The sequence below is a fragment of the Zosterops lateralis genome (assembly GCF_965231275.1).
Source record: "Zosterops lateralis genome assembly, chromosome: 1".
Taxonomy (NCBI): domain Eukaryota; kingdom Metazoa; phylum Chordata; class Aves; order Passeriformes; family Zosteropidae; genus Zosterops; species Zosterops lateralis.
Window position 1 is genome coordinate 59,050,891 of NC_139762.1, and position 24,327 is coordinate 59,075,217.

The 24,327-nt window shown below is 35.8% G+C and overlaps 1 protein-coding gene across 4 annotated transcripts in view; it reads right to left on the reverse strand.

Moving 5' to 3' along the window:
* ATP9B (ATPase phospholipid transporting 9B (putative)) overlaps nucleotides 1–24,327 on the reverse strand; it is a 151,029-nt gene that overhangs the window by 21,916 nt on the left and 104,786 nt on the right. For all 4 annotated transcript variants that reach the window (XM_083856759.1, XM_083856757.1, XM_083856756.1 and 1 more), the window contains exons 13-15: nucleotides 16,618–16,760; nucleotides 8,021–8,133; nucleotides 3,837–4,085 (exon numbers count right to left, since the gene is read on the reverse strand). In XM_083856759.1, the coding sequence (XP_083712885.1) occupies nucleotides 3,837–4,085; nucleotides 8,021–8,133; nucleotides 16,618–16,760 (505 nt within the window). The remainder of the gene's footprint in view (nucleotides 1–3,836; nucleotides 4,086–8,020; nucleotides 8,134–16,617; nucleotides 16,761–24,327) is intronic.

The window sequence follows — 24,327 nt, forward strand, 5'->3', positions numbered from 1 at the left end:
TTGCTTCAATAAGCACACACAATAAAATGAATTAAACAATACAACATGTCTCATACATTACAGCTTCACTTTTGTAAACACAAAAGCTGCTTCACTAAGGGCATATAATTTCCCTGTCTGTTTTTAAATGATTGGCTTTGTATCCTTGTAATTAATTTTAGCAACTCTGTTGTCTCTGGACAAAAATGTTGGAATTAAATAACTGACCACACTTTAAGGTAGTAGTTAAATATTCAAGATCCTGGAATTAGAAATGCTTGAGACTATAACAGCACAGGACAAAGCATAACCAATAAATGGCTGGTTTATGAGAGTAAGCAGTCATTAAAAATCATGACTGATCAACCTTTTCTGACTAAGGGGAGCAAAGGTCTTCAAAGGCTCCTGTTCATAGCATGCCCTGAATTGCTTGGGTCTCTGACCTTTGAACTCTATCACTTTGCCTACTTAGCTTATATCCTTTTATGATTGTTCATTACATTAGGGTAGCTGGCTTTCTACAGATGAGCTGAACCCACACCTATGATGGCAAAGTTGAAGCTCAGTGTTGGTGGTTTGGTTTGGTTTTTTTTTTTGGGGGGGGGCATGGTGGTTTCATCCAGTGGGTTCTCAGTGAATGTTTATTGTTTGCTATGCCACAGCTGTAGAGGACAAGTGACAGACAAATGAAACTTTCCACTCTTTCAGAGAAAATGAAATATTGATCACTTATCATAAGAAACAAAGAGCCTGGCATAAGTAGGGTTTGCATTATGAATACAAATGCAGTTACTTATCTCAGGTTACTCTAACATCTTTTATGATGAATGTACCTACTTCTAAATGTGCATACTTTGTTATGGTTACATTATATCTGTATATGGATGCACACATATACACACAGATGTGAGGATTTTCAAAAGAGTTCCTCAAGTCAGTTCATTAAGGGTGTACTGTAGTCAGCATATTACTGAGCTGTTCCTTATGCCTTCCTGCATGGAAGAATAGTTTATACTTACATACTGTTCTCTGCTCTTTACATCCTATGGTGTGATCATGCAATATTATATGATGCAACAGACAACTGAGAAAATAACATCTTGTTTCAAAAGACTGCAATCAAGTCAGATCCATAAACAAAATCTAAGAGAACAGAGTTGCAATGTTGAGAAAGTACAATGCATAAAACCGGTTAAGTCTATTAAATGATAATGTTGCTTATTAACCAAATATGTTGTGATAGGTCAGTGCTGAGGTTAAACAGAAAACATCAATTGAACCATTTCCCTAAATAAAGCTCCAGGGTGCAATATTCAAAGCACTTTATTCAATAAAAAATGCTTTTAAAATGGTACTTTGGTGATTGGGAAACATTGGCATCATCCGTCAACCTAACTGCAGGAAAGTTCAATAAGCTAAATAATGAACCATTTACATTATTTTCCTTAGGCTCCAGTGATTTGCAAACATTGCATCAATAGAAGTCCTAAAAAAATTATGATAAAGACCTGCTAGTCTTCCAAGTCTTAGGCTTTTTTCTGTCATGCTGCAATTTTTATGCTGTTTATATGCTTTTTGTAGCTTCATCTTTTTTTAAGACTCCATTTAACATCAATTTCTCATTATATTAAAGCATATTTGTTCAATATGATAGTTTTACTAGTGTTTCAAGCATTATCTTTGAGAAACAAAAAGGAAATTTAAGGCTTTTTTCAAATGGAAACATTTAATTTCTCTGCCATATAGTTTTAATGTATGAGTGGAAATGATAAAGAACATTATTAAAAGGATATCTGTGCTTTCTCTCCCTTGCAGCACGAACAGTTTCTTTGTTGCTGATTTCTTCTTTTAGCTCCTTTTCCACCCTGAGTCCCAGATCTATTTTATTAGCACTTTATCAACTTTCCTTTCCTTCCTTTCATCTTTCCAAGGTCAAATTCCCTACTGTCTTCCCAGGGCACCACTTGTATAATTCTCTAGTCTTACAGCTGCCTTCTTTAGTAAATATGGGTGGAGAATTGCTCTTCATGGTAGCATTTTCAGCTTTCAAACAACTGCACAAATATACAAAAACCCACAGGGAGAGATGAGCGAGCGGGAGGAAAAACTCACATAGTCTCTCTCAACTGCACATCTCTTTACTTGATTTAGTAATACCTTTGGCTATTAAAACAGAATGTTTACTTAATATATAGTTGTCATCATATCTTCATAGGCAGATCCTTGCTCATGCAGTCATTCATTAAACTCAGTAGTACCTCACAGGCTCATTAAACTGAAACATTCTGTAAATATGAATGCATGTGCAGATGAAAATTTGTATACATGTGCATAATACCAGTCAAACATTATACAACTACACATCATCAACAAATGCCCTTCCAGGATTCTCAATTCATAATGTGGATCAGCTCACACTATATAACACCACATACAGTATTATGGATTTCTGATTTTATCCAAAGATCAGCTTCTTAAGTCCTGCCCAGAATTTTATTTTTAAAACTGTTGTGACTGCCATTTTTTAGCTGCAGAGAACCAGCCACTCCTTTACATTCTACAATCCTTTGATACTACAAACTGTTTATGGTATCTGAAATGTATGTAATGTCTGCTAGTTTGTTACTAAATGAAGACAGATTAATTTTATTTCTTGCATTCCTAAAAAACTTGTTATAGACTTGTTACTTTTAGCAATTATAGCCTGCAGTTTGAACTGCTGAAGTTTTGTTAACATTACATATGGTGACATATTAGACATGAAAACCAAATGTATACATGAATAATACACTATGTGGCAGGATGAAGTTTGTGAAAGAAACATTGTCTTGTATGAGATCAACTTGCACAGCTAGAAAAATATTCAGGCTTTCAGGTACATAATCCCTTCTTCACATCCTACAACAGCCTTATTTTATTTATGACTAAGATACTGGGGTTACAACAACAACAGTACCTTCACAAAATGTTAGAAATTCTTTAAAACAAAGATTCTTCTCAATCTGCTCAGTTTCAGATGCAAACCACACTCATAAACAGTCTATTTCTCCATTTTACTATATCAAGTACACATTTTATAAAGCAAATTCTTTATAAAGCAGTTATCTTGAAACATGAGCTTTGCCTCTCTCTTCTAGTATCTTTTTAGACTGAATTTTAGACAATTTAGGGACCAAAACAGCATTGTTCAGAACAATAACTCAAATCCAATGAAAGCACTGGGATTTGTTTAAAATTTGGATTTCAACAGAAGTCAAAGGCAAGCTTTTATTGAAATGGTGTTTTAAATTTGTGCTACACTTGATGCAATTTTGAAAGAACCCTAAAGATTACAAAGCTGCCTAGAGTCTGAAGCTCAAAAACTTTTCTACAGAAGCATTTGAGGTTAGATGGGGGTTTTTTTGCTTGTTTCTTTCCGGGAGTTTTGTTTGTCTGGTTTTTCTTGTTGAGAATCTTGTTAAGAATGTTCCAGTATCTGGTAGCATCTCTAACTAATGTACCAGATTGTCCATCACTCAGAACAGTTTCATACTCCCTTTAATAGCATACTATGATTCATACATGGATTAATGTTTTGAGAATAATAATAAATAATAAACCTTTAATTGCAATCCTCAATACAGTATTGACCCCGAAGCACCAACTTCACAGATCTTTAAGTCAAATAACTGAAAACACTTTTATACAACAGAGAACCAGCAGATCTTTCCTAAACTGTAGAAAATATAAAAACAGATTACTACTAATTTCAAAGAACCCCCTGCCCAGAACACTTTTTTTTCCACAGCTCTTCTCTTTTTTACTTAGTTCACCCTATTCTTTAGGAGATATAAATATTTTCAGCCTTGCATACCAACCTCATCAGGGCTGGAAGCCTGGTAAGTTCGATTTTCATCGCTGAAGTCCTGATCCACTTCTGCATACTCTGTCTCTCCAGACACACCAGCCCGGGACTCATACACGGGGGTCACGTTGTGGCAGAGCGCAATGGCCTTCACCGCTTCGTGAATCCGACTGCTGACGCTCTTCCGCACTTTGGGTGCAGATGATTGAGGTTTCCTGGATGGTGTTGAACTAGTACTGTTCCCACTGTTCTGAGAGTGGACCTTTAAGACCCAACAACAATGAATAGCAAAACAAAGATCAAAAATGGAAACAAAACATGAATGCGTTTTAATCTATATCTGACTGTTCTCCTTACAAATGCTGATAAATGATAAGGCTAGTAACCATCTATTTTTATATAACCTGTTAACTTATTCAGCTTGTGATTCATAAAAAGCCTCATCTACTTTTTTTAAGAAATGATACATAACTTTGGGCTCATCTCCCTGCATTTGTAGTCAAATTTCAATAACAGAGCCTGAAGACAATTGAAAAATTGAAATGAAAACAAGTATGTTGGAATAGGGCTGAATAGGCTGATTGGATTCTGCAGAAACCTCAGCTACCCCACTTCAGATTTTACATTTTTCAGTGACCGCTCACAATAGTCCTTTCATGTCTATTGCATTCAATTAATTATTTTCTTCTTTTCCTTTTTTTTTTTTTTTTTAACGTATTTAAACCAGCCACCAACTGGATGAGTTCAGAAACACTGAGACAAAATTTCAAAATTTGCTGTTTTGCTGTTCTTTATTTGTGTCATTTAACTGAAAAGAACGTCTTTTTTTAAAAAAATCTTCACCTAAATATCTGTATTTTAAAAGATCAGCAAATTTCTGTGATCAGAGGAGATCAGAAGAAGAGATCCAAAGAGAACAGCAGAACGAAAGCAGGATAATTTTTAAGTATAAATATGAGGAGTCATTAAAATACAAATATTGCTGATTTAATCTATAACTTAAGCAATTTCTGTATTACTTGTGAACTAATACAGTTTTATGCTTTTGCTGCAGCTGAAATGTTTTTGTGCTTACAAGAATGCAATAATCTAAAATAATCATGCAAAATAAGTTTGACACATATCTGAAGATCATATTACTGTTGCATAACCATTAAACTAGCATTCTTTTAAGTCATCCTTCAGAAATGCTCGAGCACATGACATAACAAATCTTCCTCTGGAAAGTACTATGTGTTTATAATTAGCTAAAACAAATTGGGTTTTTTTAGGGGGTTATTGGTTTTTGTTGGTTAGGTTTTGTTTTTTTGTTTAAAAGTCAGCACATTAAATATATCAGCAGTATGACCACAGGCTCTTCCGTTCACCCCCATGTAACTCAGAAAACCTTTTCAGAATCCATGCTTTTTTCCTCCTGACTGCAATCTGCTGAACTGTGAACATTCTGCCCATCAAATTACAGTGTTGTCTAATAAAGGGTTTAACTTTCTGCTCATCTGGCACTGCTTTTCAGCTACTGCTTTAAACCTCTGCATTTGCATTCTGCTAACGCTGATGCCATTACAGTCACAAATAAATTAAGCTGATTTACTCCTTCTGAATTATGTTATGTTTATTGATGCTTGTATAATTTAATTTCACACAAATTCCATTAAAGATTATGCCCTCTATCACAAAATGCTTCCAGTGGGGAAATATAATCAGGTTATAATAGATTTGTGTGTTACATTAAGATGACAATAGTCTAGTAGGTCCACTGTAATAATAAAACAGAACACAAACAAGGGATAAAATCAATGTCACACAAGAACCACTGCCTAGCTAACCGGCAGCTTCTGTTATCATAGATTAAATAAAAAACCTCACCATACATTTTCAGATTGAAACAATTGTTCAGTAGTTGCTTGGTTTGTTACGGAGACTCCATCACTGTTCTGTTTTAATGAGTTGCTACTAACACAAGCATAATTAAAGCATTATTTAAACATAGAGTAGTGTTATATAAAGCTGAAAAAAAGGATGTTCCAAGAAGGTTCTTTTCATCATCTACTAATAGCAATTCTACATTTGGGAAATCTTTTTCCCACAACTGAGAAGAAAAGCTTCCCTCACATTTCTTATTTTAAGTATATTACGGTTACTAAAAACTAGTAACCATAGTAACCACTCATTAAATTTTACAGTAAATTAGTAAAAGCTTTAAGTAGTAAGAATTACAGGAATCGTGTAATTATTTTCAGATAGCATATTTAACTGTAAAATATAAAACCAGTATTTGTGAGCATGCCTCCCCTAGAAGACTGGTGCTTAGCTGTCAAACTCACTCAGACCAAGGTGTGCCAGCTCAAGACTGTCAGTTAATATCATTTATTGCTACAGTTGTTACTTTGAATACCCAAATGACACATTAAAAGAAAGCCAGCTTTGGGTGATTTGTATAAACTTATTCAGTAACAGTTAATTTCAGTAACACACTCTGAACCAAATTTGGACAGCTGATCTTTAGGTGAAAGAAGTCCATTTCCCATTTCCAAGGTATGATTATTGTATCTCACTATTCATGGCTATACCTACTAAAAATTAAACTGAAATAGATTTATCTAAGGAAAAGAATTCAAGAAGGGGATTTGTTGAATTCTGTTTTATAAAGAGAAAATAATTAAGAATTTAAGTTGCAAACTTAAAATGTACACATTTCATCACTGTCTTCCCTCCTGTCTCTCCTCCCAAAAGCTACGAAGTATTAACTGGGTCCAGTGTGGTACTAAATTACATTTTAATTTTTATTTTAGGCAAAAAAGAAGGGAGCCATGATTTACAACACAGCACAGCTAGGTATTCCAATCAATTGTTGATCCTACAGTCCTTTTACAAGAGAAAATGAGGACAAAGACAAGGAGGTCAGTCTACAAACTTAACTGGGTGTCCTAGGGTGACTTTATGATGTTTGTATCCCCAGTTATCTGTTCTGTTTATGCTGGATATTACGTTCTGCACCTTTAAGACTGGTTCCAAGAGCGAAGAAGGAGAAAAAGAAGCAGAGTTTATCAGAAACAGCATTTGCTCCCCCGCATTCTTTCTCACAGACCGTGTTGTCTGCAGCAGGGACAGACAGGGGGACAGAGCTCTCCTTTGCTTTTAGTTAAGTTTTTAGCTAGCTGAGACAGAGAAGTTCCCTGGACTGTGGCTCTTCTTTTTCTTGAAACTGCTTGGCCTTGCTCTGGACTGAAAACCCAGAAAAACACTAGGAGCTCACACTTGTGGCCCACCAGGACCTGGGAGTCATGTTTGTGTATCCAAGTTAATTATGGGAAAAAATTATATATTTTTTTATTATTATACTGTAAACAACACAGAAATTCTAGTTAACTTTTCATTTGTTTCCTTGTCTGTCAGTTTTCTTTTTTTTTTTTTTGTTTCAAAGAATAGAAATAAAAATAAAGCACAAAGTTCATTCTAATCTCAGAGTAGAACCAGGTATTTAAGGAAGGTTTGCAGCAAGCATCCATAGTTTACATACATGGGAAATGCAAGTAATGCCTGCAGAATCCCACAGCTGACCCACACAGAGACAGGGAGTCACAATCCTCCTGTACACGTTCCAAACCAAGCACTCTTATACACCACAGGAACACTTTGTTCTCAAGCAATATGGAGTTTTCATTTTCTTCACATTTTCTCCTTGCCAGTTTTAGGCTGTTTGAAATCATCCTAGTTTTTTAAAAAATAATTTTTAAGTATGCCTGTGTAAGTTTTATTTTGACAACTACTGTTACACCATTTGGTTATATGAATTAATGTGGCTTTTTGATATCTATTCTTGATGAGTATCTTCAAAGATATAATTACTGTTCATGTTGTTCTGGACACTTCCTTGTAATTTGTAGTCTCAGTAATGAATAGCTTACTCTTAGATGATTTGGCAGGAGAAGGACTGCACTGCACAGGCAGGTTAACACAGATTTCTGCTAGTGAAGAACAGAAAAGTATATCTTTTAAAGTGAGTATTATGAGGAACTTCAAAATCAGGAGGGAACTATATACTCTCTCATATTTTTCCCTTCCATCATATTTCTTAAGAGATACCTACACATGACAACTTTCATAGCATCTCAAATTCTAGACATAATCATTAACAACAATGCTTCAATGCTGTTAAACCTCCTCAATACAGAATGTAAATGGTTTATGAAATACCTGTGAATAAGAGTTTATAATATGACTCTGTATTTCATCCATTGTGTCTGTTCCATAGGAAACAGTACCTAGGTGGAGGCGTTTAAATATCATCTCATTCTGTGTAAGTGTTCCTGTAATAGAAGAGAAGTATATCACAAAACAGTGAAAAGTACTGTGAGATGGCCACAAACACCTCCTCTCCTCTCTCTCCCCACCAAAAAGCCTTTCCTTTGGAAAGAAGCAATGAATCATGAGTTAGCATCAATTTAGCTAATTAAAGGAACATTTGTGGAGAAAGATCAGGGTTAGTCATTCTGGAAGAAATCACTGGTTCCACCTGCAAGCTGATTTTGCCAATAACTAAATATGCAAACTTGAAGAGACAAAACCTTTTCTTTAGATACAAAAAATTGAATTTGCAGTATAGTATGTGGATGGAACTGACTCTCAAAAGCCAGTGCAAGAGTTAGCATCACGTATCAGAAAATCTAAAGAAAAAAATCCCTACACAAAACCCTAAAAAATCATACAAACCCTAAAAAAATCAAAGTTTTCTACACTCCATGTACCAAGGGAGACATTCTGGCAACTGGGCACACACAGTGTGATCTAGATTAAGTCATTAAGACTTAACATCACTTCCAAATTTGACAGGTTCAGCCTCCAAGCAGAGTAAGGCAGAATTAACAAAATCAGTGTTTTTTGTGCTCACTTCACATTTGTAAGAAACTACAGGGTGTCAGTCAGACTGACACTGCATCCACCTCTGCCAACCAGTCATGTCCTCTGGTTTGGAAAACCTCTAATTGAGGAGTGGGGGCCTCAGCCTTGCCTGATGGGATATGTGAGGCAGAAAGGGGTCACTACTGCCTAGCTTTCCATGGTCAGCTCACAAAGGACTATTTTGATTATGACCCTTCCTAAAATTTTTCCCTATGGCTACTCAGGCAGAGCAAGTATAAAAATAGTATAAAGCTATTCCTATATTTAACCACACAGCTTTGTGTCATTAAAATGCATAAGTCTGATCATAAAAAAATAAACCCAACATGGTACCAGAGTAGACATTCTTGAAGCTTCTTTTTCTACCAGAGTAGCATTCTTGAAGCAATATTTTTAAAATAGAGTATAAGAATATTATCTGGAAATAAATACTGCAGAGTAAAATATTGCATATTAATTTTATTTACCTTAACTATTTATATTTCACATTTTATCCTAGTATGGCAAAATATATGCCAAGCAACAGGAGAAGAAGACTAAAAGTATGACATATGCTATAATTATCTGCAAAACAACACTGTCTAGCCAGTCAGCATCCAGTTTATGCACTTATCAGGAAGAGAACTATCACATATCTTCAAAGATTCATTAGGACTGTAAAAGTCTCATGTCTTTCCCAGTTGCATTTGAGATGGCTACCACTCCCACTTTCTGGTGGTATCTGTACAGTGACACTTCATCTCCACTGTTGTACCACCACACTGCACTATCAAACTCTATATTTCTGTTTTACCAGTACAGGATGTTCATTCCAAATTCCCCCTTTACTATTGAAAAACTACATGTTCCATTTGCTTTTTCTTACATAGTGTTGAGGATTTTTCCTTCTATAGCCATATTATTTGAATTTTTAAAAATAATTAAAATAAGGTTTATGTGAAATGCATAAATTCTCTACAAAATATGCATAACATTATTAAAATTTTACATGAGAAGCTGAACATTCCCAAGGCTGGAAAACAGCCCAGGAAGACAAAGTTCCAGATCTCTATAATTAGCAAATTGCAAATTTTGGTTACTTTTATACATGGGAAAATGAAACTATTTTGTTTTACAGTAATCACATAAACTCACTTTTTCTACTTTTAGAAGCTGTACATTTATTGAGACATTTTATTAAATTTCATTACATTTTTTACTTTGAGACTAGAAAAATTCAACCTCCAGTTTGCACATGAGAAACATGAAAATTTCCACCAATAAATATGAGAAACTATAATCTCCATTTCTAAAAGAAAGCAAAACCAAAACCCACACACTGTGCAAAAATATTCAGTGCAAGAAATTTCCAAACCATCTTTATCGCCTTCCTAACTTTCCAGGCGTGCTAATACTGTCTCACTGCCCTTGACTTTGCCAAGCCTTTGAATTAAAAAAGCTCTCCCTAGGAGTTGTGAAACTAAATGCTAGACAAAAGGTGAGACAGCAGGCAAGTGTCAAACCTGCTTCCCACTATTTCTGTAATTGCTGCTTGGGAAAACTGAGCAGGAAACAAAATTAGCCCTATGATTATTATATGGAAAGATTATTTCTTCTGACACCACTAAACCAGTCCAACTCCGTATCATGCTTGGTGAGGGAAAGGTAGATGGCTGAAAAACTTGTGTGTTCCACCCCCTCTTTCTCAGCAAGCAGAGAAGAAAAGCTTCTGCACAGAAAAGTATGGATTTTCCTATCTTGCAATGAACAGGAGCCAGGGAAGAAGGCTCAAGATAAAACAGGTGAGGAAAAAGAATAAACAAAGACACAGAAATTCTGATTCAATACTTGCATCTTATACATCTCTTATACAATCCTTTTTATCAGCTATGTTAATAGGAAATATCTATGACAAATAACTAAAACAAAAATTAAAAACCCCAACAATTCCAGCTTGCTCATACTTCTCAAGACTAGTGTAAGACTTTCAAGCATAGCCATAATAAACCTGATGTGTTGTCAGACAAACAGGGGTAGCTGAAGTTATGAAAATCCTCCCAAAAAATTCTGAAAAAAAACCTGCCTTAATGAAATACACCTTTTTCAGCCATCCACATGGAAATAAAGTTTCACCATGTGTCCAAATTCTTAATTTACTTCTAAATTCTTCTAATTAATGAAAGACCAAAATGGGACCGAAACATCCCCAACAACTTCTTCCATTTATTACCTGGTGCCAACCAGTCATGTTATAACTTAGCACCAGTTCTGTCTTAAATTTTAGTGTTTTAGTTGAAGATTAATACACCATGACAGAACAACATATCTTGTATTTTATGACCCCAGATGCAAACCCTTCAAATATCTAGAGGCAGATTTTCTAATAGAGCCCACTTTTTGAACAAAAAAACAACACAAAACTGAGCTCTTTTAGTCTGTTCAAGGTGGTAAGTACTACAGAACAGTGAAGGAACTTTCTATTTTTAATAATATTTTTTAGAGACCTAGTTATCAATTCTAGACTTTCAGGATGTTTCTAATATGAAGAGTTATTAGATTTTAAAAAGCTTATTTTAGAAAATCTTCCAGAAAGCACATTAGTCAACATACCATCTACTACTACTATTATACATTCTTGAACTTAGCTCTGGAATGCAGGTACCACACAAGGAAAATAGCTTGACAAAAAAAGTTAGTATAGAACTGCTGGAGAAAAATTTAGTGTGTTCTTTAATGAAGCCAAGAGCTTTCTTCCCCCCCCTTCTTTCGTACAATTGTATCATTAAACACAGAGTAAAGCAGGCAAAGAGGAAATTAATTTCTAAGGAAAAAGTCCTGAAGGCATCATTCCTTGGGTGGCAACAGATGTGATTCACAACAGAGCAGCAGAGATTTTTTTGTTGTTGTTTTTTGAGAAGCAGATGCAGGTCATTCTGATCTTGTATTACTAGCTGGCAATTTGGACAAATACCAGCAATCTAAGAAGTCCAAAACAAGAAAAAGCAAGAAAATACATACAGCAGAAAAATTAGTAACTTGGTGAGAAATTAAGAGGATGACTAACTTTTCATATAATTATTTGATTGAGCTTTTTTTTGATTGTACTTTGAGCTATTTGCTTAAACAGATAAAAAGCATAAATGTGAACATTTCTATGGAAACTTTTAGGGAGATCAGGCCTAATCATTCTAATAATTAGACTATTGACAACAATCAAATTTTTTATACAGACATACAAATTTTTCATACAAAGATATAATTTTTTTTCTATGACCCCTGGAAAAAAATATAATCTGGTATATAATATAAGAAAAAAAAAAAAAAGAAAAAAACTCACGCTAGGCAAATGTAGCATATATCTGTTCATTCAGCTGCTCCATTTATGAGTATACCATAAACACAACCTACATAAAACCTCAAGTCAAGTAAGTCCCAGTACAGCCCATTAAGAATGAGGACAAAGACCAAGAGAGCTGAGCTATGCCTAATCTTTCATAGGCAGAAAGTTACAGTAGAGGCCACAGGAAACTTGGGGACACTGAGTTAGGGGGTACCACTCCTAAACCATGACACACAGCTGTGAAGAGCAGTACCTGTGCCTTCTGCCTCTTACAAGCACAATGAGTGTGCATCCAGCAGTGCAAGAGCAACATCATGCTCGCTGGATATTTTCAGCGGATGGGAGTCCAACAGAAAACAAAAAGCAAGGATTCCTCAGTCTGGAATCTTCCTGTAGAATGTCTCCATCAAAACATCCCATTTCTAGTCTGCTCTACTCACCCTACAAACCTAGTGGTACTAAAAAACTTAGAGGCAGAGCTTAAATACATATCCATCTAAGTAAAGGAAGGAGATGTTATTCCATCAAAGTTTTTTAAATTACTTTCTCTCTAGTCGCTTACATTGAAGAAGTAAAGACTCCAGGTATAACTAAAAAGTTTGATTTTCATAAACAATTACTGAAATTCACTGTTCTAATAGTACATTACATTAGGCACATTTAACAACCAATTCCATATACACCAAACTCTAATACACAGACTTTTCTAAAAAATTCAAGAATCCTATTGCTCTATGCATCTGTTCAATGACTATATCTGTTAAGCATTTAATTTCATCCAAACACCCACTAAAATGTTAATTACAGAACTCAAATACAAGCGTGTGCATTAGCAAATAACTATACTTGGAGGACTACATGTTTGTTTTAGCTGAACACATTGGTGTGAATAGCAGGTGGCTTTGTATCTCACATCTAAAGAAACAAAAACCTTCATTAAATATTGCCAAATATCTTTTTTTTTTTTTTTTTCATCATTAGAATTTTTTGTACCCTGGAGAGCACAAGATACCATGCTCATGCAAACTGCTACCCACAATCATAACAGATGATGCCTTTCTGTCAAACTTATATGTGATTCAAGTCCAAACAATGTGGCATTTTGGGTAATGGATGCTATATTTAAAATGTGAGTCCTAAAGAACCTGTTGTTTTACTGGGTGTTTTTAGTAATGGCTTTGTTCTACATGAAGATAAAAACTCCCTAACAAAGGAATTAATGTATTGCTTTAATAGGCTGCACCCTGAGTAAAGTTTTAAAATTTATGAGTTCTCTGCAGCATTGTTCTTTAAACAATGGCATTGTCAAATGCAACCAGTCAGAAGATTAAAGTTCTCCCAGCAGATTAAGTACAAATTATCTGTCCTCCTGTTTCAGCATCATTTGTTCATTTATCACATAACGTCTAGTATTTCTGGTCAGTGTCAATATGCTCTGCATCCTTGCAGTTAACAGATGTCTTCTCTTGTCGAATGAATTACTTTATGTTTCACGCACTGGTGGCCGCAGATGTGTCACTATAGCAACATCATTAATTTCAGATCTTACCGGAAACATGCACTCCAATCAAACCTAATTATACCACATTGCTTTCTTGTCCCACAATAAGGAAACTATAATGCAATTATTGGGATACTTCATTTTCTATTATACTGTGGCAAATGAGAGAGCCACTGTGATGGACGCTTCTTGTCAAAAAGCTTATTGATGAAGCACAAACCCAATTTACAATCATACAAAGGACTACCTTGCAATTATGTTAGTAATGCAATGCTTCTTAGACTCAACAACTAATTCTCAATCATTTCCAGTGAAGCTTGGGTACAATATAAGACTTTTGCAGACAGTTCTCTGGATTCCCTTTCCTTTTCAGTACTGAGAAGAACTTCACCTGTTTACATTTAACTAAATCAGCCTTTTAGTGCTGCTTTTTGGTAGCACCCACTTGGGCAAATGGCTACAAAATTGACTTCCTTCTTTATCCTCTGACAGCCAGGCCTTAAGTGGGCAGAAGAACAGAATCAACTAGTTTATATGACTAGAAATGAAAATTCAAATACCAAGTGCTGAGACCAGCTCTATTAAACTGTATAATCATGCAATGTCAATCATGGATTAAGAGTACAGACTTTGTTCATTACCTAACAGTATGTTTCACATTTATCATAAAATGCATAATGAGAACAAATGTATTCAGGAAAGGAAACTGGAAGCAGCTACCAATATACTTGGGTAAAAAGTACATTGTTGATGTGTTTGTCCAGAATGAAGAACAGTTTAAAATTTGCGGGGCACTTAAGATTATTAAAACAGAACAGTGTTTCCCATCTCTGCAAGGCACAGTCAGGGGTGTGAAGCTGGTGACGTCTCCAGGACTCCTGGCTTATTTTCACTTTCATCAGTTTTCAGCTGACACTTGGGTGAAAACACATAGGGTGAGACTGCTGACTCTGCTTTTTCCAAAACACTTTGAAACTACTGCCTTAGAGTATGGCCTTCACTTTCATTTTTACATCACTATTCTACAGATTCAGACCTTCCACCAGAGCTCAGCAGACCTCAAACCTCTGAAAAGCCTCTTAGGCTGAACACCAACAATCATCCAAACACATTTCTTGGTAAAAGTCTTTTAACTTTTGTCTATTTACACTTTTAAGCATGTACTCCTGTGCTGCTTCTTAAACAGAACTACAGGAATTGCAAGGGGCATGATGTAGGTTGAAAAAAACCCAATCAAACAAAAAACCCCAGTTATACGCATAACAGGGTTGTTTCTCCTTGTATATACAAGTCAATAGAATGTATTCTTATAAAGATTTAAGGATGTAATACCACAGTTCTGCTTTGAAAAATCCAGTATCACTAAATTTTTTGTGGATTTTTTTAAAAGGAGAAAAGCTTTGGTTTTAATCACTTTTCTACTAGGTTAAGTGTAATGGTCATCTTCAAGTAGAACAACGGCAGGGTTTTTTATTTTTTCAAACAATCCTCTAACTCTCAAACAGGGTAGTAGGTATTGGAGACAGAATATAATTCTTGCATTGTAGAGTTGTGTGAAAAAGAGTTGTGTCTATAGCACTGTAGAGTTGTGTGAAAAAACTGTAAGTATTTTGTTTAGCAACACCTAAGATTCTCAGTGCAGTCTAACTGTAAATAGAATGCCTCGACACTTGAACTTCATTTCTAGTAACTGCAATGTCTACCAGCAAAGTTTAAGTCTACGTTGCTTTTGCTTAGAAAGTAGTGTTTCATAACTAACTTTAGAATTCACTTTGTAAGTGAACTCTACTGCATTGTTTTGAAAATAAATTATTTTTGAACATACTTCTTTTTCCAAACATATGCTGTAAATTACATATTTCAAGTCTTCAAAGTGACAGCACTCAAAGTTACATAAATTATCATGATGAAGGGTGCAATTAAAATCAATAAGCAGTTTCAAATAGCATACAAATCATTAGGTAACCGAAATAAGACTTGTTAAACAATCATTCACTTGCTTTGAATAACTGCCACACTATAATTAGCAATATACTTTCCTTTTACAAAATAGAAGAACAACATTCAGATGTATATAGAATAACATATGTACCTACAGAAGAAAAAGGAAAGTGTGTTTTGAAAATGTGACAATATATTATATTTACACCTCATTTCAAATATGCAGTAATGGAAGTGCTAGCATGGGTGGGAATATCCAACTGTTTCAAACAGAAGGAGATATAAATTGTGTATTATGCTTCTGGAGCAGTATAACAGAGGCCAACCACTGCCCCCCCATCAGCTTTTTATGATTTTGATCTCTATTTTACTTAAAACCAGTAAAAGAACTCTTCAAGATTTTTGAGAAACAACTTTGTCAGTTCAGAAGTTAAGCTTCTTAAAAAAACCCCATGTGTATCTAACAGAAATTATTTATTCAATCTCAGAAAGAAACAAGAAAGTGTAACACATGCTATTACTTCTTCACACTCTCAGTACTTACCTTCTGATCCTGTTAAGGGTTGAGGGTTCCAGTACACCAGGTGAGGTACAGTACCAGGTTACAGTTGTGAAGGTGAAATCATTCAGCAGCTCTAGAACTGGTCTTGGTAACATAAAGAGCAACTAACTTCACTGAGACAGCAGTGGAGGCTGTACCATTTTGGAGGCTGATCTCATGACTTTGGAAATGACTTGCTCTCTCTCAAAGGCCATTCTTAACTTACTATCATACAGTATTGCAGTAGCAATGAAGTGCAGAATAAACCAACATCCTGAGTGCTATTCCAGAGTCTTTTCAGAGGAAGATATATGGCACTCTTACTCATGCTGTACAGTGTCCTCTTGCTACGGAAGAGCTGTTCCCACTGGAATAAATCAGAGTACTACCAAATCCTGACTTTAACACTAAGTACTGGCCTACCTAAGCGTAGTGATGCTTGTAGAAGTCCTCAAGCAAACGTGTAAAATTTTATTGAGAAACCAAAATCAGTAGTCTAAATCTACTCTCATATTAGCATATTCAAGTACAGAATTACATTTAGAAATTTTATAAAAGCTTTCAGATTTCAGAATGGTAACCTGATATACCTGTTTTATCCGTTAGTAAATAAACTAATCGTCCCAACTCTTCTGGTATGGTGCTAGTTCGAACAACTGTTCCAGGGATATTGTCATCTTTCATAATCATCCACCCATAGGCTGCCTTACCCATGTCCAAGTTGACACGCAAACTGCAAAGGAAATTTATACCATGATCAGTGTGAATATTAGGCAAAGTGATATTTATAACCACAAAAATAATGCTAGAAGCTCTTTTTAGTATATCTGAAAAAAGAAAGATCATAAACCTTTGTGCACCAAAATTTTGGAGCAATTTTTTTTTTATGTTTGTAGAGTATATATCACAGGCTTCATCCTAGACTTTTAAAAGATATGGCAATACAAACAAACATAGTATCATGCATTCTGCATGAGACAGATTCCAACACTTTGTGAACATTCTTGACATAATTACATTACATACTCTTATACAGATGAGTAACGTATAGAAAGAACAGATCACTATTCAAGTCACAGTTTTTACCTATTAAAAAATCCAAACACCACCTATGTTCTTTTTAGGATGTGAAATTACAAATATTTTTGTACCTTTTCAAGTCACTGGTGTGTGTGGTTTTTTGTTTGTTTGTTTATGTTTGTTTTTCTTTACGACAGTATAACTATATTTGTCAATTTCTTTTTCCAAACAAATCAATGATATTTTTGTCCTTCCCAAAATGTAGCTAGAGAAGGTCCACCACACAAAGAGGAAAATGCTGAAGCAGCAAAATGCACCCTCACGATAGCATGTCAGCGTGAAGTAATCTTTGGGTTGCTCTCTAATAGAAAATATGCAATTTGAAGCAAGTTTTACTCCTTATACATACAAGTCCAAAATCAAAAGTATGTTTTTCCAGTTCACTCTGTGCATTTATTTTTTAATATTTCCATGTCTAGATTGTATAAGAACTACGATGCACCTTGTATCTCTATGTTACAATAAAAAAGGCTTCACTCATTTAATCACATTGCTCTTTCCTATAATAAAATACTCTAACACAAAACTCTATCCACCTTATTCTAAACCATTAAAATGCTACTTTCCTTTAGCTATTCACCATTCCTGTGGCCATGTCAGAAGAGCAGTGACAAAGAAATAGGCATGTGTTGATTTCCCTTGACTCTGCTCTAACAGAAATACAGAAAAAACAGGTGGGACAGTAGTTACATGAACTACTGAGGTCACTTGGTCTGTTCAACCTGAAGAAGGGGTGACTGAGGGGAGGAAACCTCATTGCAGTCTACAATTTGTTCATGAGGGAAGAGGAGGGGCAAACACTGATACCTTCTTTGTGGTGACCAGTGACAGGACCTGGGGGAATGGCCTGATTTGTGTAAGGAGAAGTTTGGATATTCTTCACTTGAAGGATGGTTGGACACTGGCACAAGCTCCCCAAGGAAGATGTCACAGCACCAAGCCTGACAGAGTTCAAGGTGTATTTGGACAACACTCTCAGGGACATGGTGTGACTCTTGAGGACGGTCCTGTGCAGGACCAGAAGTTGGACTCAATGATCCTTATGAGTCCCTTCCAATTCAGCATATTCTGTGAGTCTGTGAATTATTTGTGGCTAAGTTGCCAACACAAAAGTCCCAAGTTAAGCAACAGGTTTACAGTAGCTCTTAGAACTGTTAAAGGTACCTATCAAGGTCACTGCTAATGCACTTCAGACATTTTTGTAACAGTTCTGACATCATCCTGACTTAACTGCTAACAAAAAGAGCAGCTACCAGGAGTTTTCATCTGTCCTCTTGGAATCACAGCAACAGATTGTGAATTACCTGAGGTAACAGTGGAGGGAACAGTGAGCCACAATCTGCACTATCCCATAAAGAAGAGATGCATTTAACTAGAATTGTGAGAGCATCTGAAATTTTGATACACACTGAAAAAAAAGTTTATTGTACATCCCCTATCTCCTGAATTTGTACAGCATAAGACAAAACATGTTGCAGTGCAAAAAGAAACATACGTTTTAGATACAAGATTTATCATTTCATGCTTTAACTACATCTTATTTTCCCACCAAAATTGTCATCAACTGAAAATCATCCTTCTCTCTCGTGATATACCCCAATTAGTCCCACAATATCTTCCCTAATTTCATCTGTCTTCAGACATGCAAATAGATGTAACAAAAGGACAGACAACAGAAGGAGGACTCCAGAGATTCTTTTTACTGAAAATACTACAGTATAGTGAGAAAAAATACTGGAAGTAACTTGCCTCACACTGGTTAACTACAGTTCTACCCTATCTTACTCAATCCAGAGTCAGTACTGTGCAAACTGCATTCTTATTATGCCTATCTGTTAACTTTCAGAGTGACTATTAAAACCAAAGCAATACACCTCTCATTGAAACCAAAGGAACAGCAAAAGATTTACTCCTCTTTGGGATGTGAACCTACTAGTTAGCCAGTCAAGTACAAAAGATGCCATTAACTTGACAAGAGAAACACGAGCACACTTACTTTATTTAAAAACAGTAATGTTTGCTCTAGCAAGGAGCAAGTGGATTAACTGAATGACGAAAGCTGCTCACCCGCTTCACAGAGGCATTTAGGCTATTTTTTTTTTTTTTTTCTTTGTGGCTGGACTACCAAGACAGGAATTCTGAGATAAAAACTCTATTTAAGCACTTTGGTCTCAGGTACACGGCACACGCACAGAGACATCCACATGGCTGCTCTACCAATGGAGATCTACAAAGTTGTTCAGATAGTAAAAGCTCTGCTTCAGTAAGATAAAATCAGAAAAGTCTCCAAAGCTGAAGTGCAGTTCACATCTTCACTTACACCTTTCATAAGCATGTGTATCATCTGGTTTTGATGTCCTAAACACTCTATGCATTTAACTATAATATACTTGAAAATAATCTAAAGGTAAGAAAAAAAAGAGAAAAGAAAAAAAGACTCAGACTTCTGTTGTTGAGCAGTGAGGAGAAATCCATATTCCAAAGCATTAAGGCATTTTAGGAACTACTCTAGCTTTCCAGCACACGTTGCTAAGTAGAACAGAATGTACCTCCTTTATGCTGATGGACCTAATAGAATGTTGGCACTGCTAGTCTATAGAGAAATAATGTCTCCCCAATGACTACGACAGTCCAAGACAGCGTTCTGGTACACAGAAAGATACTGGGTACATGCTCAAATTGTTAAGATGAACAAAGAATTAAACAGGAATAAAAACGATTTAGTATTAATCTAAAACTTGTACACTGTATTCTTCTCTGACTTCCTTCACTTGGTGCTTTTTGTCTTAGAGGAAATCTTTATCTTTGAAATCATTGTAGTCATTGCTTCGCACATTATGGAAACTGATGCAATACTAAAAATGATCATGGCCTATTAATAGTGAGTTTGCTTGTGAAACTAGAAACCTCTCCAACAGAGCTTCACAGGAATGGATTAAAATACTTCACTGGAAACCTCAAGAATTTTTACATAATAAAACAAGGATACACTAAGCTTACTCAAAATAAAGCTACTTTCAATGCCTGATAATATTAGCTATCATTTCTCATAATTTCTTTCCAAATTTTAGGAAACCTCATTATATAAGCAGAACATTTTAAACTCACCAGTTTTCAAATCCTTCTCAATTTAATCCAATTAAACAAACTCCAAACACATCAGTTATTCATAAAAACAGACAGAACAGCATCCAATGTAGCATTAGCAACTGTTGCATTAGTAACACTGATTTTTAGCAAACCAATTAACATTCAATATTTAGGCATAGTATGTTAATATAGGAATTTGAAGGTTGTTGCAGAGAATGAGCATATTTATCAAACACAGTAATACAACGTTTCTTGTCTTTCCACCTCAGCACCAGTTACTCTAGAGCAGGCAATCCTAAGGCAACTTTTATCCAACTTGGGGATTTATTACATTAAGAGCCAGAGTGGCGTTCTCTGCAATACAGCTTCAGAACAAATAAATAACACAACATTTCAGAATCCACATTGCTTTTTACTGCATGTTAAAAACAAACAGTTCTGCTCTTAAAAACAACACCAGTGTTTTAGATGAAACACTCCTATTTACAGAACTTCTAATTTTTTAATTTTTTTTTTTTCCCACAAATTGTAATGATGTACTGTCCCCTGCTAAAGGTGTCAGATTTGGTTTTTTTTTGTCAAAAAGACAATTTTGCCAATAAGCAAGGGCCTTCACTGAGAAAGTTTGACAAATATATTTAGAAACTTCATAGACATTCTACCATTCATGACTCATTGAAAAGCAATCAAGATCTAATGAAGTTAGCAAGGACAATTTTATGAACAAAGTGATATTGTGCCAAATAAAATTCAAGTATGATTTTGACTAAAAATTAGATGGTATGGTTTTTTTTTGTAAATTCCTGAGCAGTTCTGTATATGTGAGAGATTTGTAACCAAAAAAACCTAAGCCCTGCCAAAACTCCAGACCCAGTAAGAGTACCCAAAGTAGTATTCATTTCCTAAAATGAATAAAATAATTGAGATGTAGTCTTTTTATTTTCAGGAATTCCTTCTCTGTGAAAATTATACTAAAGGTGATATTTGGATCCCATTTTTATTATTCAAAACTCCACCAAATCCCCTATGGCTACATCCCCTAACCTTCTTAACATATCCCTGCTTTTTTGAAATAGATATAAACTGTACACAATACGTGCATTAACCAAAATCTAGGAAAAAAAAAAAAATTAAATTACTGGTCAAGAAACAACCAAAAATATTTTAAATTCAACACGCCTGGAAAAGTTAAATCTTCACATAAACTGGTATTTGGAGCCTAGTAACTGGTATTAACTGGCAATAAACAAATATAAATAGAACAAAACAGAAGTTACTTCATTAAAACACAATATTATGTAAAGGTCTAAGCAAATAAAAATCAACCTATAGATCATCCTTTAATTTCCCCATCTCTCATATTTTATTTGATGAGGAAACTGTAATATAATAGTTCTTTGTGTTTTGTCCAATATATTTATTTATTTATTTATTTATTTATTTAAGGTTTTTTGCTATCTGTTTGGCACTCCCAAGAAGAGCCTCCCAAGGAACTGTGCTCCTGTTTGTTTCATAACTGGTCTCACTTCTCCTGCGCTAATTTTTCTAAATTTTGTCTATTATGCGAGTATATTGAAAAAAATTAAGGAAGGTCCACATTGCATTATGCATGAAACCCTGGGAGTGATTGTAAGTTTAAAAGAGAACTCAACCCCACAGATTTATGATTAAATATTTGTGGCAAAAAAAAAAGTGTACCAACTCTGTATTGCTCTAGCAATTGTGGCACGTGCAGTTTTTCAAGGGCCAAATGCAACCCAGATACAGATAATTACATGTTGTAACATAGATAGAACTTAAAAATCCAGGAGGAAATCTAGGGAATAATTAATGAAAAAAATTAATCCATTAATTTCTTACAGGCTTAAAACGTAGAAGAATGCAAAAAAAAAAAAAAAAAAAAAAAAAAAAAAAAAAAAAAAAAAAAAAGCCAACACAAAAAAAAAACCCAAAAAACAAACCCCCAAAAAACCCATGTCAAATAAGCACCTTTGCATGAGAGATGTAGCATGTGTAGCTCAGAGAGACAACGATTGCTTCCCATTAAAAATGTTTCTTTGTTATTATCACATTTACCAGGTCAGATGTCATCTTTCATTAGGCCTCTTATACAATGGTGACAATATTGACATTAGTGGTCCTATACAAATAATATTTAAAACATGGGGGTTTTTCTTGTATATTCTACACAAATTTGGCATCATTTGCTGTAACAGGTTTAAAAGCAGAAAGAAAATCCTAGGAGCAAATAGGCAATGTTGCAAGATTTGAAAGGATTAAGATTTACTATAATGTATCAATTTTAAAAATTACTTCTTTTTAGACTGTGTTCAGTATTGCTGCCAGTCCTGTTTTATAATATCTGTAATAATGACCTGGACAAGGGGATCAAGTGCCTCCTGAGTAAGTTTGTGGAGGAAGGACACCAAGTTGGGTGGGAGTGTTTATCCACTGGAGGGAAGGAAGGACCTACAGAGGGGTCTGGACAGACTGAACCAATGTGCCAAGGCCAACTGTCTGGGGGTCAGTAAGGCCAAGTGCCAGGTCCTGCATTTGCATCAGAACAACCCCAGGCAGCTCTACAGGCTGGGACAGAGTGGCTGGAAAGCTGCCCAGCAGAAAATGGCCTGGGGGTGCTGGTTGGCAGTTGAACACGAGCCAGCAGTGCCCAGGTGGCCAAGAAGACCAATGGCCCTGGCCTGTATCAGCAATAGTGTGGCCAGCAGGATCAGGGCAGTGATTGGCCCTGTATCCAGCACTGCTGAGGCCACACCTTGAATCCTGTGCTCTGTTTTGAGCCCCTCACTACAAGAATGACACTGAGGTGCTGGAATGTGTCCAGAGAACAGCAACAAAGCTGGGGAAGGGTCTGGAGCCCAAGTCCTGTGAGGAGCAGCTGAAGGAGCTGGGGATGTTCAGTCTGGAAAAAAGGAGGCTCGAAGGGGATCTTATGACTGTCTAGAACTGCCTGAAAGGAGGGTGTAGCCTGGTGGGGGTCAGTCTCTAGAGGAAACAGCTTCATGTCACACCAGGGGAACTCTAGATTGGATATTAGGAAAAATTTCCTCACCAGAACTCCAGTTGGGGCTAGAGTCAAGCATTGGAACAAGCTGCCTAGGAAGTGGTGGAGTCTAGATCGCTGGAGGTATTTTGAAGGACCCACAGATCTGACTAGCACTTTAGGGAAGTGTTTTAGTGGTGGACTTGGCAGTGCAGGGTTAATAGCTGGTTTTGATGACCTTAAAAATGTCCTCTAATCTAAATAATTTTATGATTCTGTGCTTTTCTATGTAGCATGAATATCAGACATTTTAAAAGAAGCACAAAGCTAGCTCAGGTAGTAGTACAGCACCACACTGGACAGTGTAAGACAGTCTTAGCATAAGAGAGACACACTGTAACTTCTCCTATAACTATAGCTATAACTAAATTAATTAGTAAAGTATCATGAAGCATCACATAATGTTTTTCAGTCCCTACAGAGATTCCTTATATATCATTATATGATGTTAAAGCACAATACACCAAATGTGTATTAAACCACTTGCTTAAGCCACTTCTTAAAGCAGCTCCTTAGCTCTTTCACACTGAAAGCTTTGCATCATATATCTAATATATATTCTGTCTCTCTGTGTGAGACTTCATATAATGATACTCTCACATCTATAGATTATACAGATTTGAGCTCCAACACATCAGGAAATACAACATGATTGAAATCAGCATAGCTGCTTGCTGCTGTTAGACAGTCTGCATAGGTGTGAGTTCTCTGGATCTCAAGAAATCACAGAAATTCATATCCATATGATCTAGGATTTGAGGTTTGAGGGGCTATTAATGAATTTCAGACATGAGACTTCCTAGCAGTGTTTTCCTTCACTGCCTCTGAGAACAGACTGACATAACTTGAAGGATTTAAGTGCTTCTCCTAAAGACCCAGAAAAAAAAACCCCAGCCAGGAACTATGTAGCGCCCCAAAACTTTACGACTGAAGTACAAGGCAGTTACTTCCAGTCATTCAGGACAGCTTCTTTTGGCAGGACAGCGCAGTGACTAGGATCCTTGGGGTGTCCAAAGGAAACAACAAGACGCATTTCAGCTTCTGTTCACACTAAAACTAAAGGATCCTT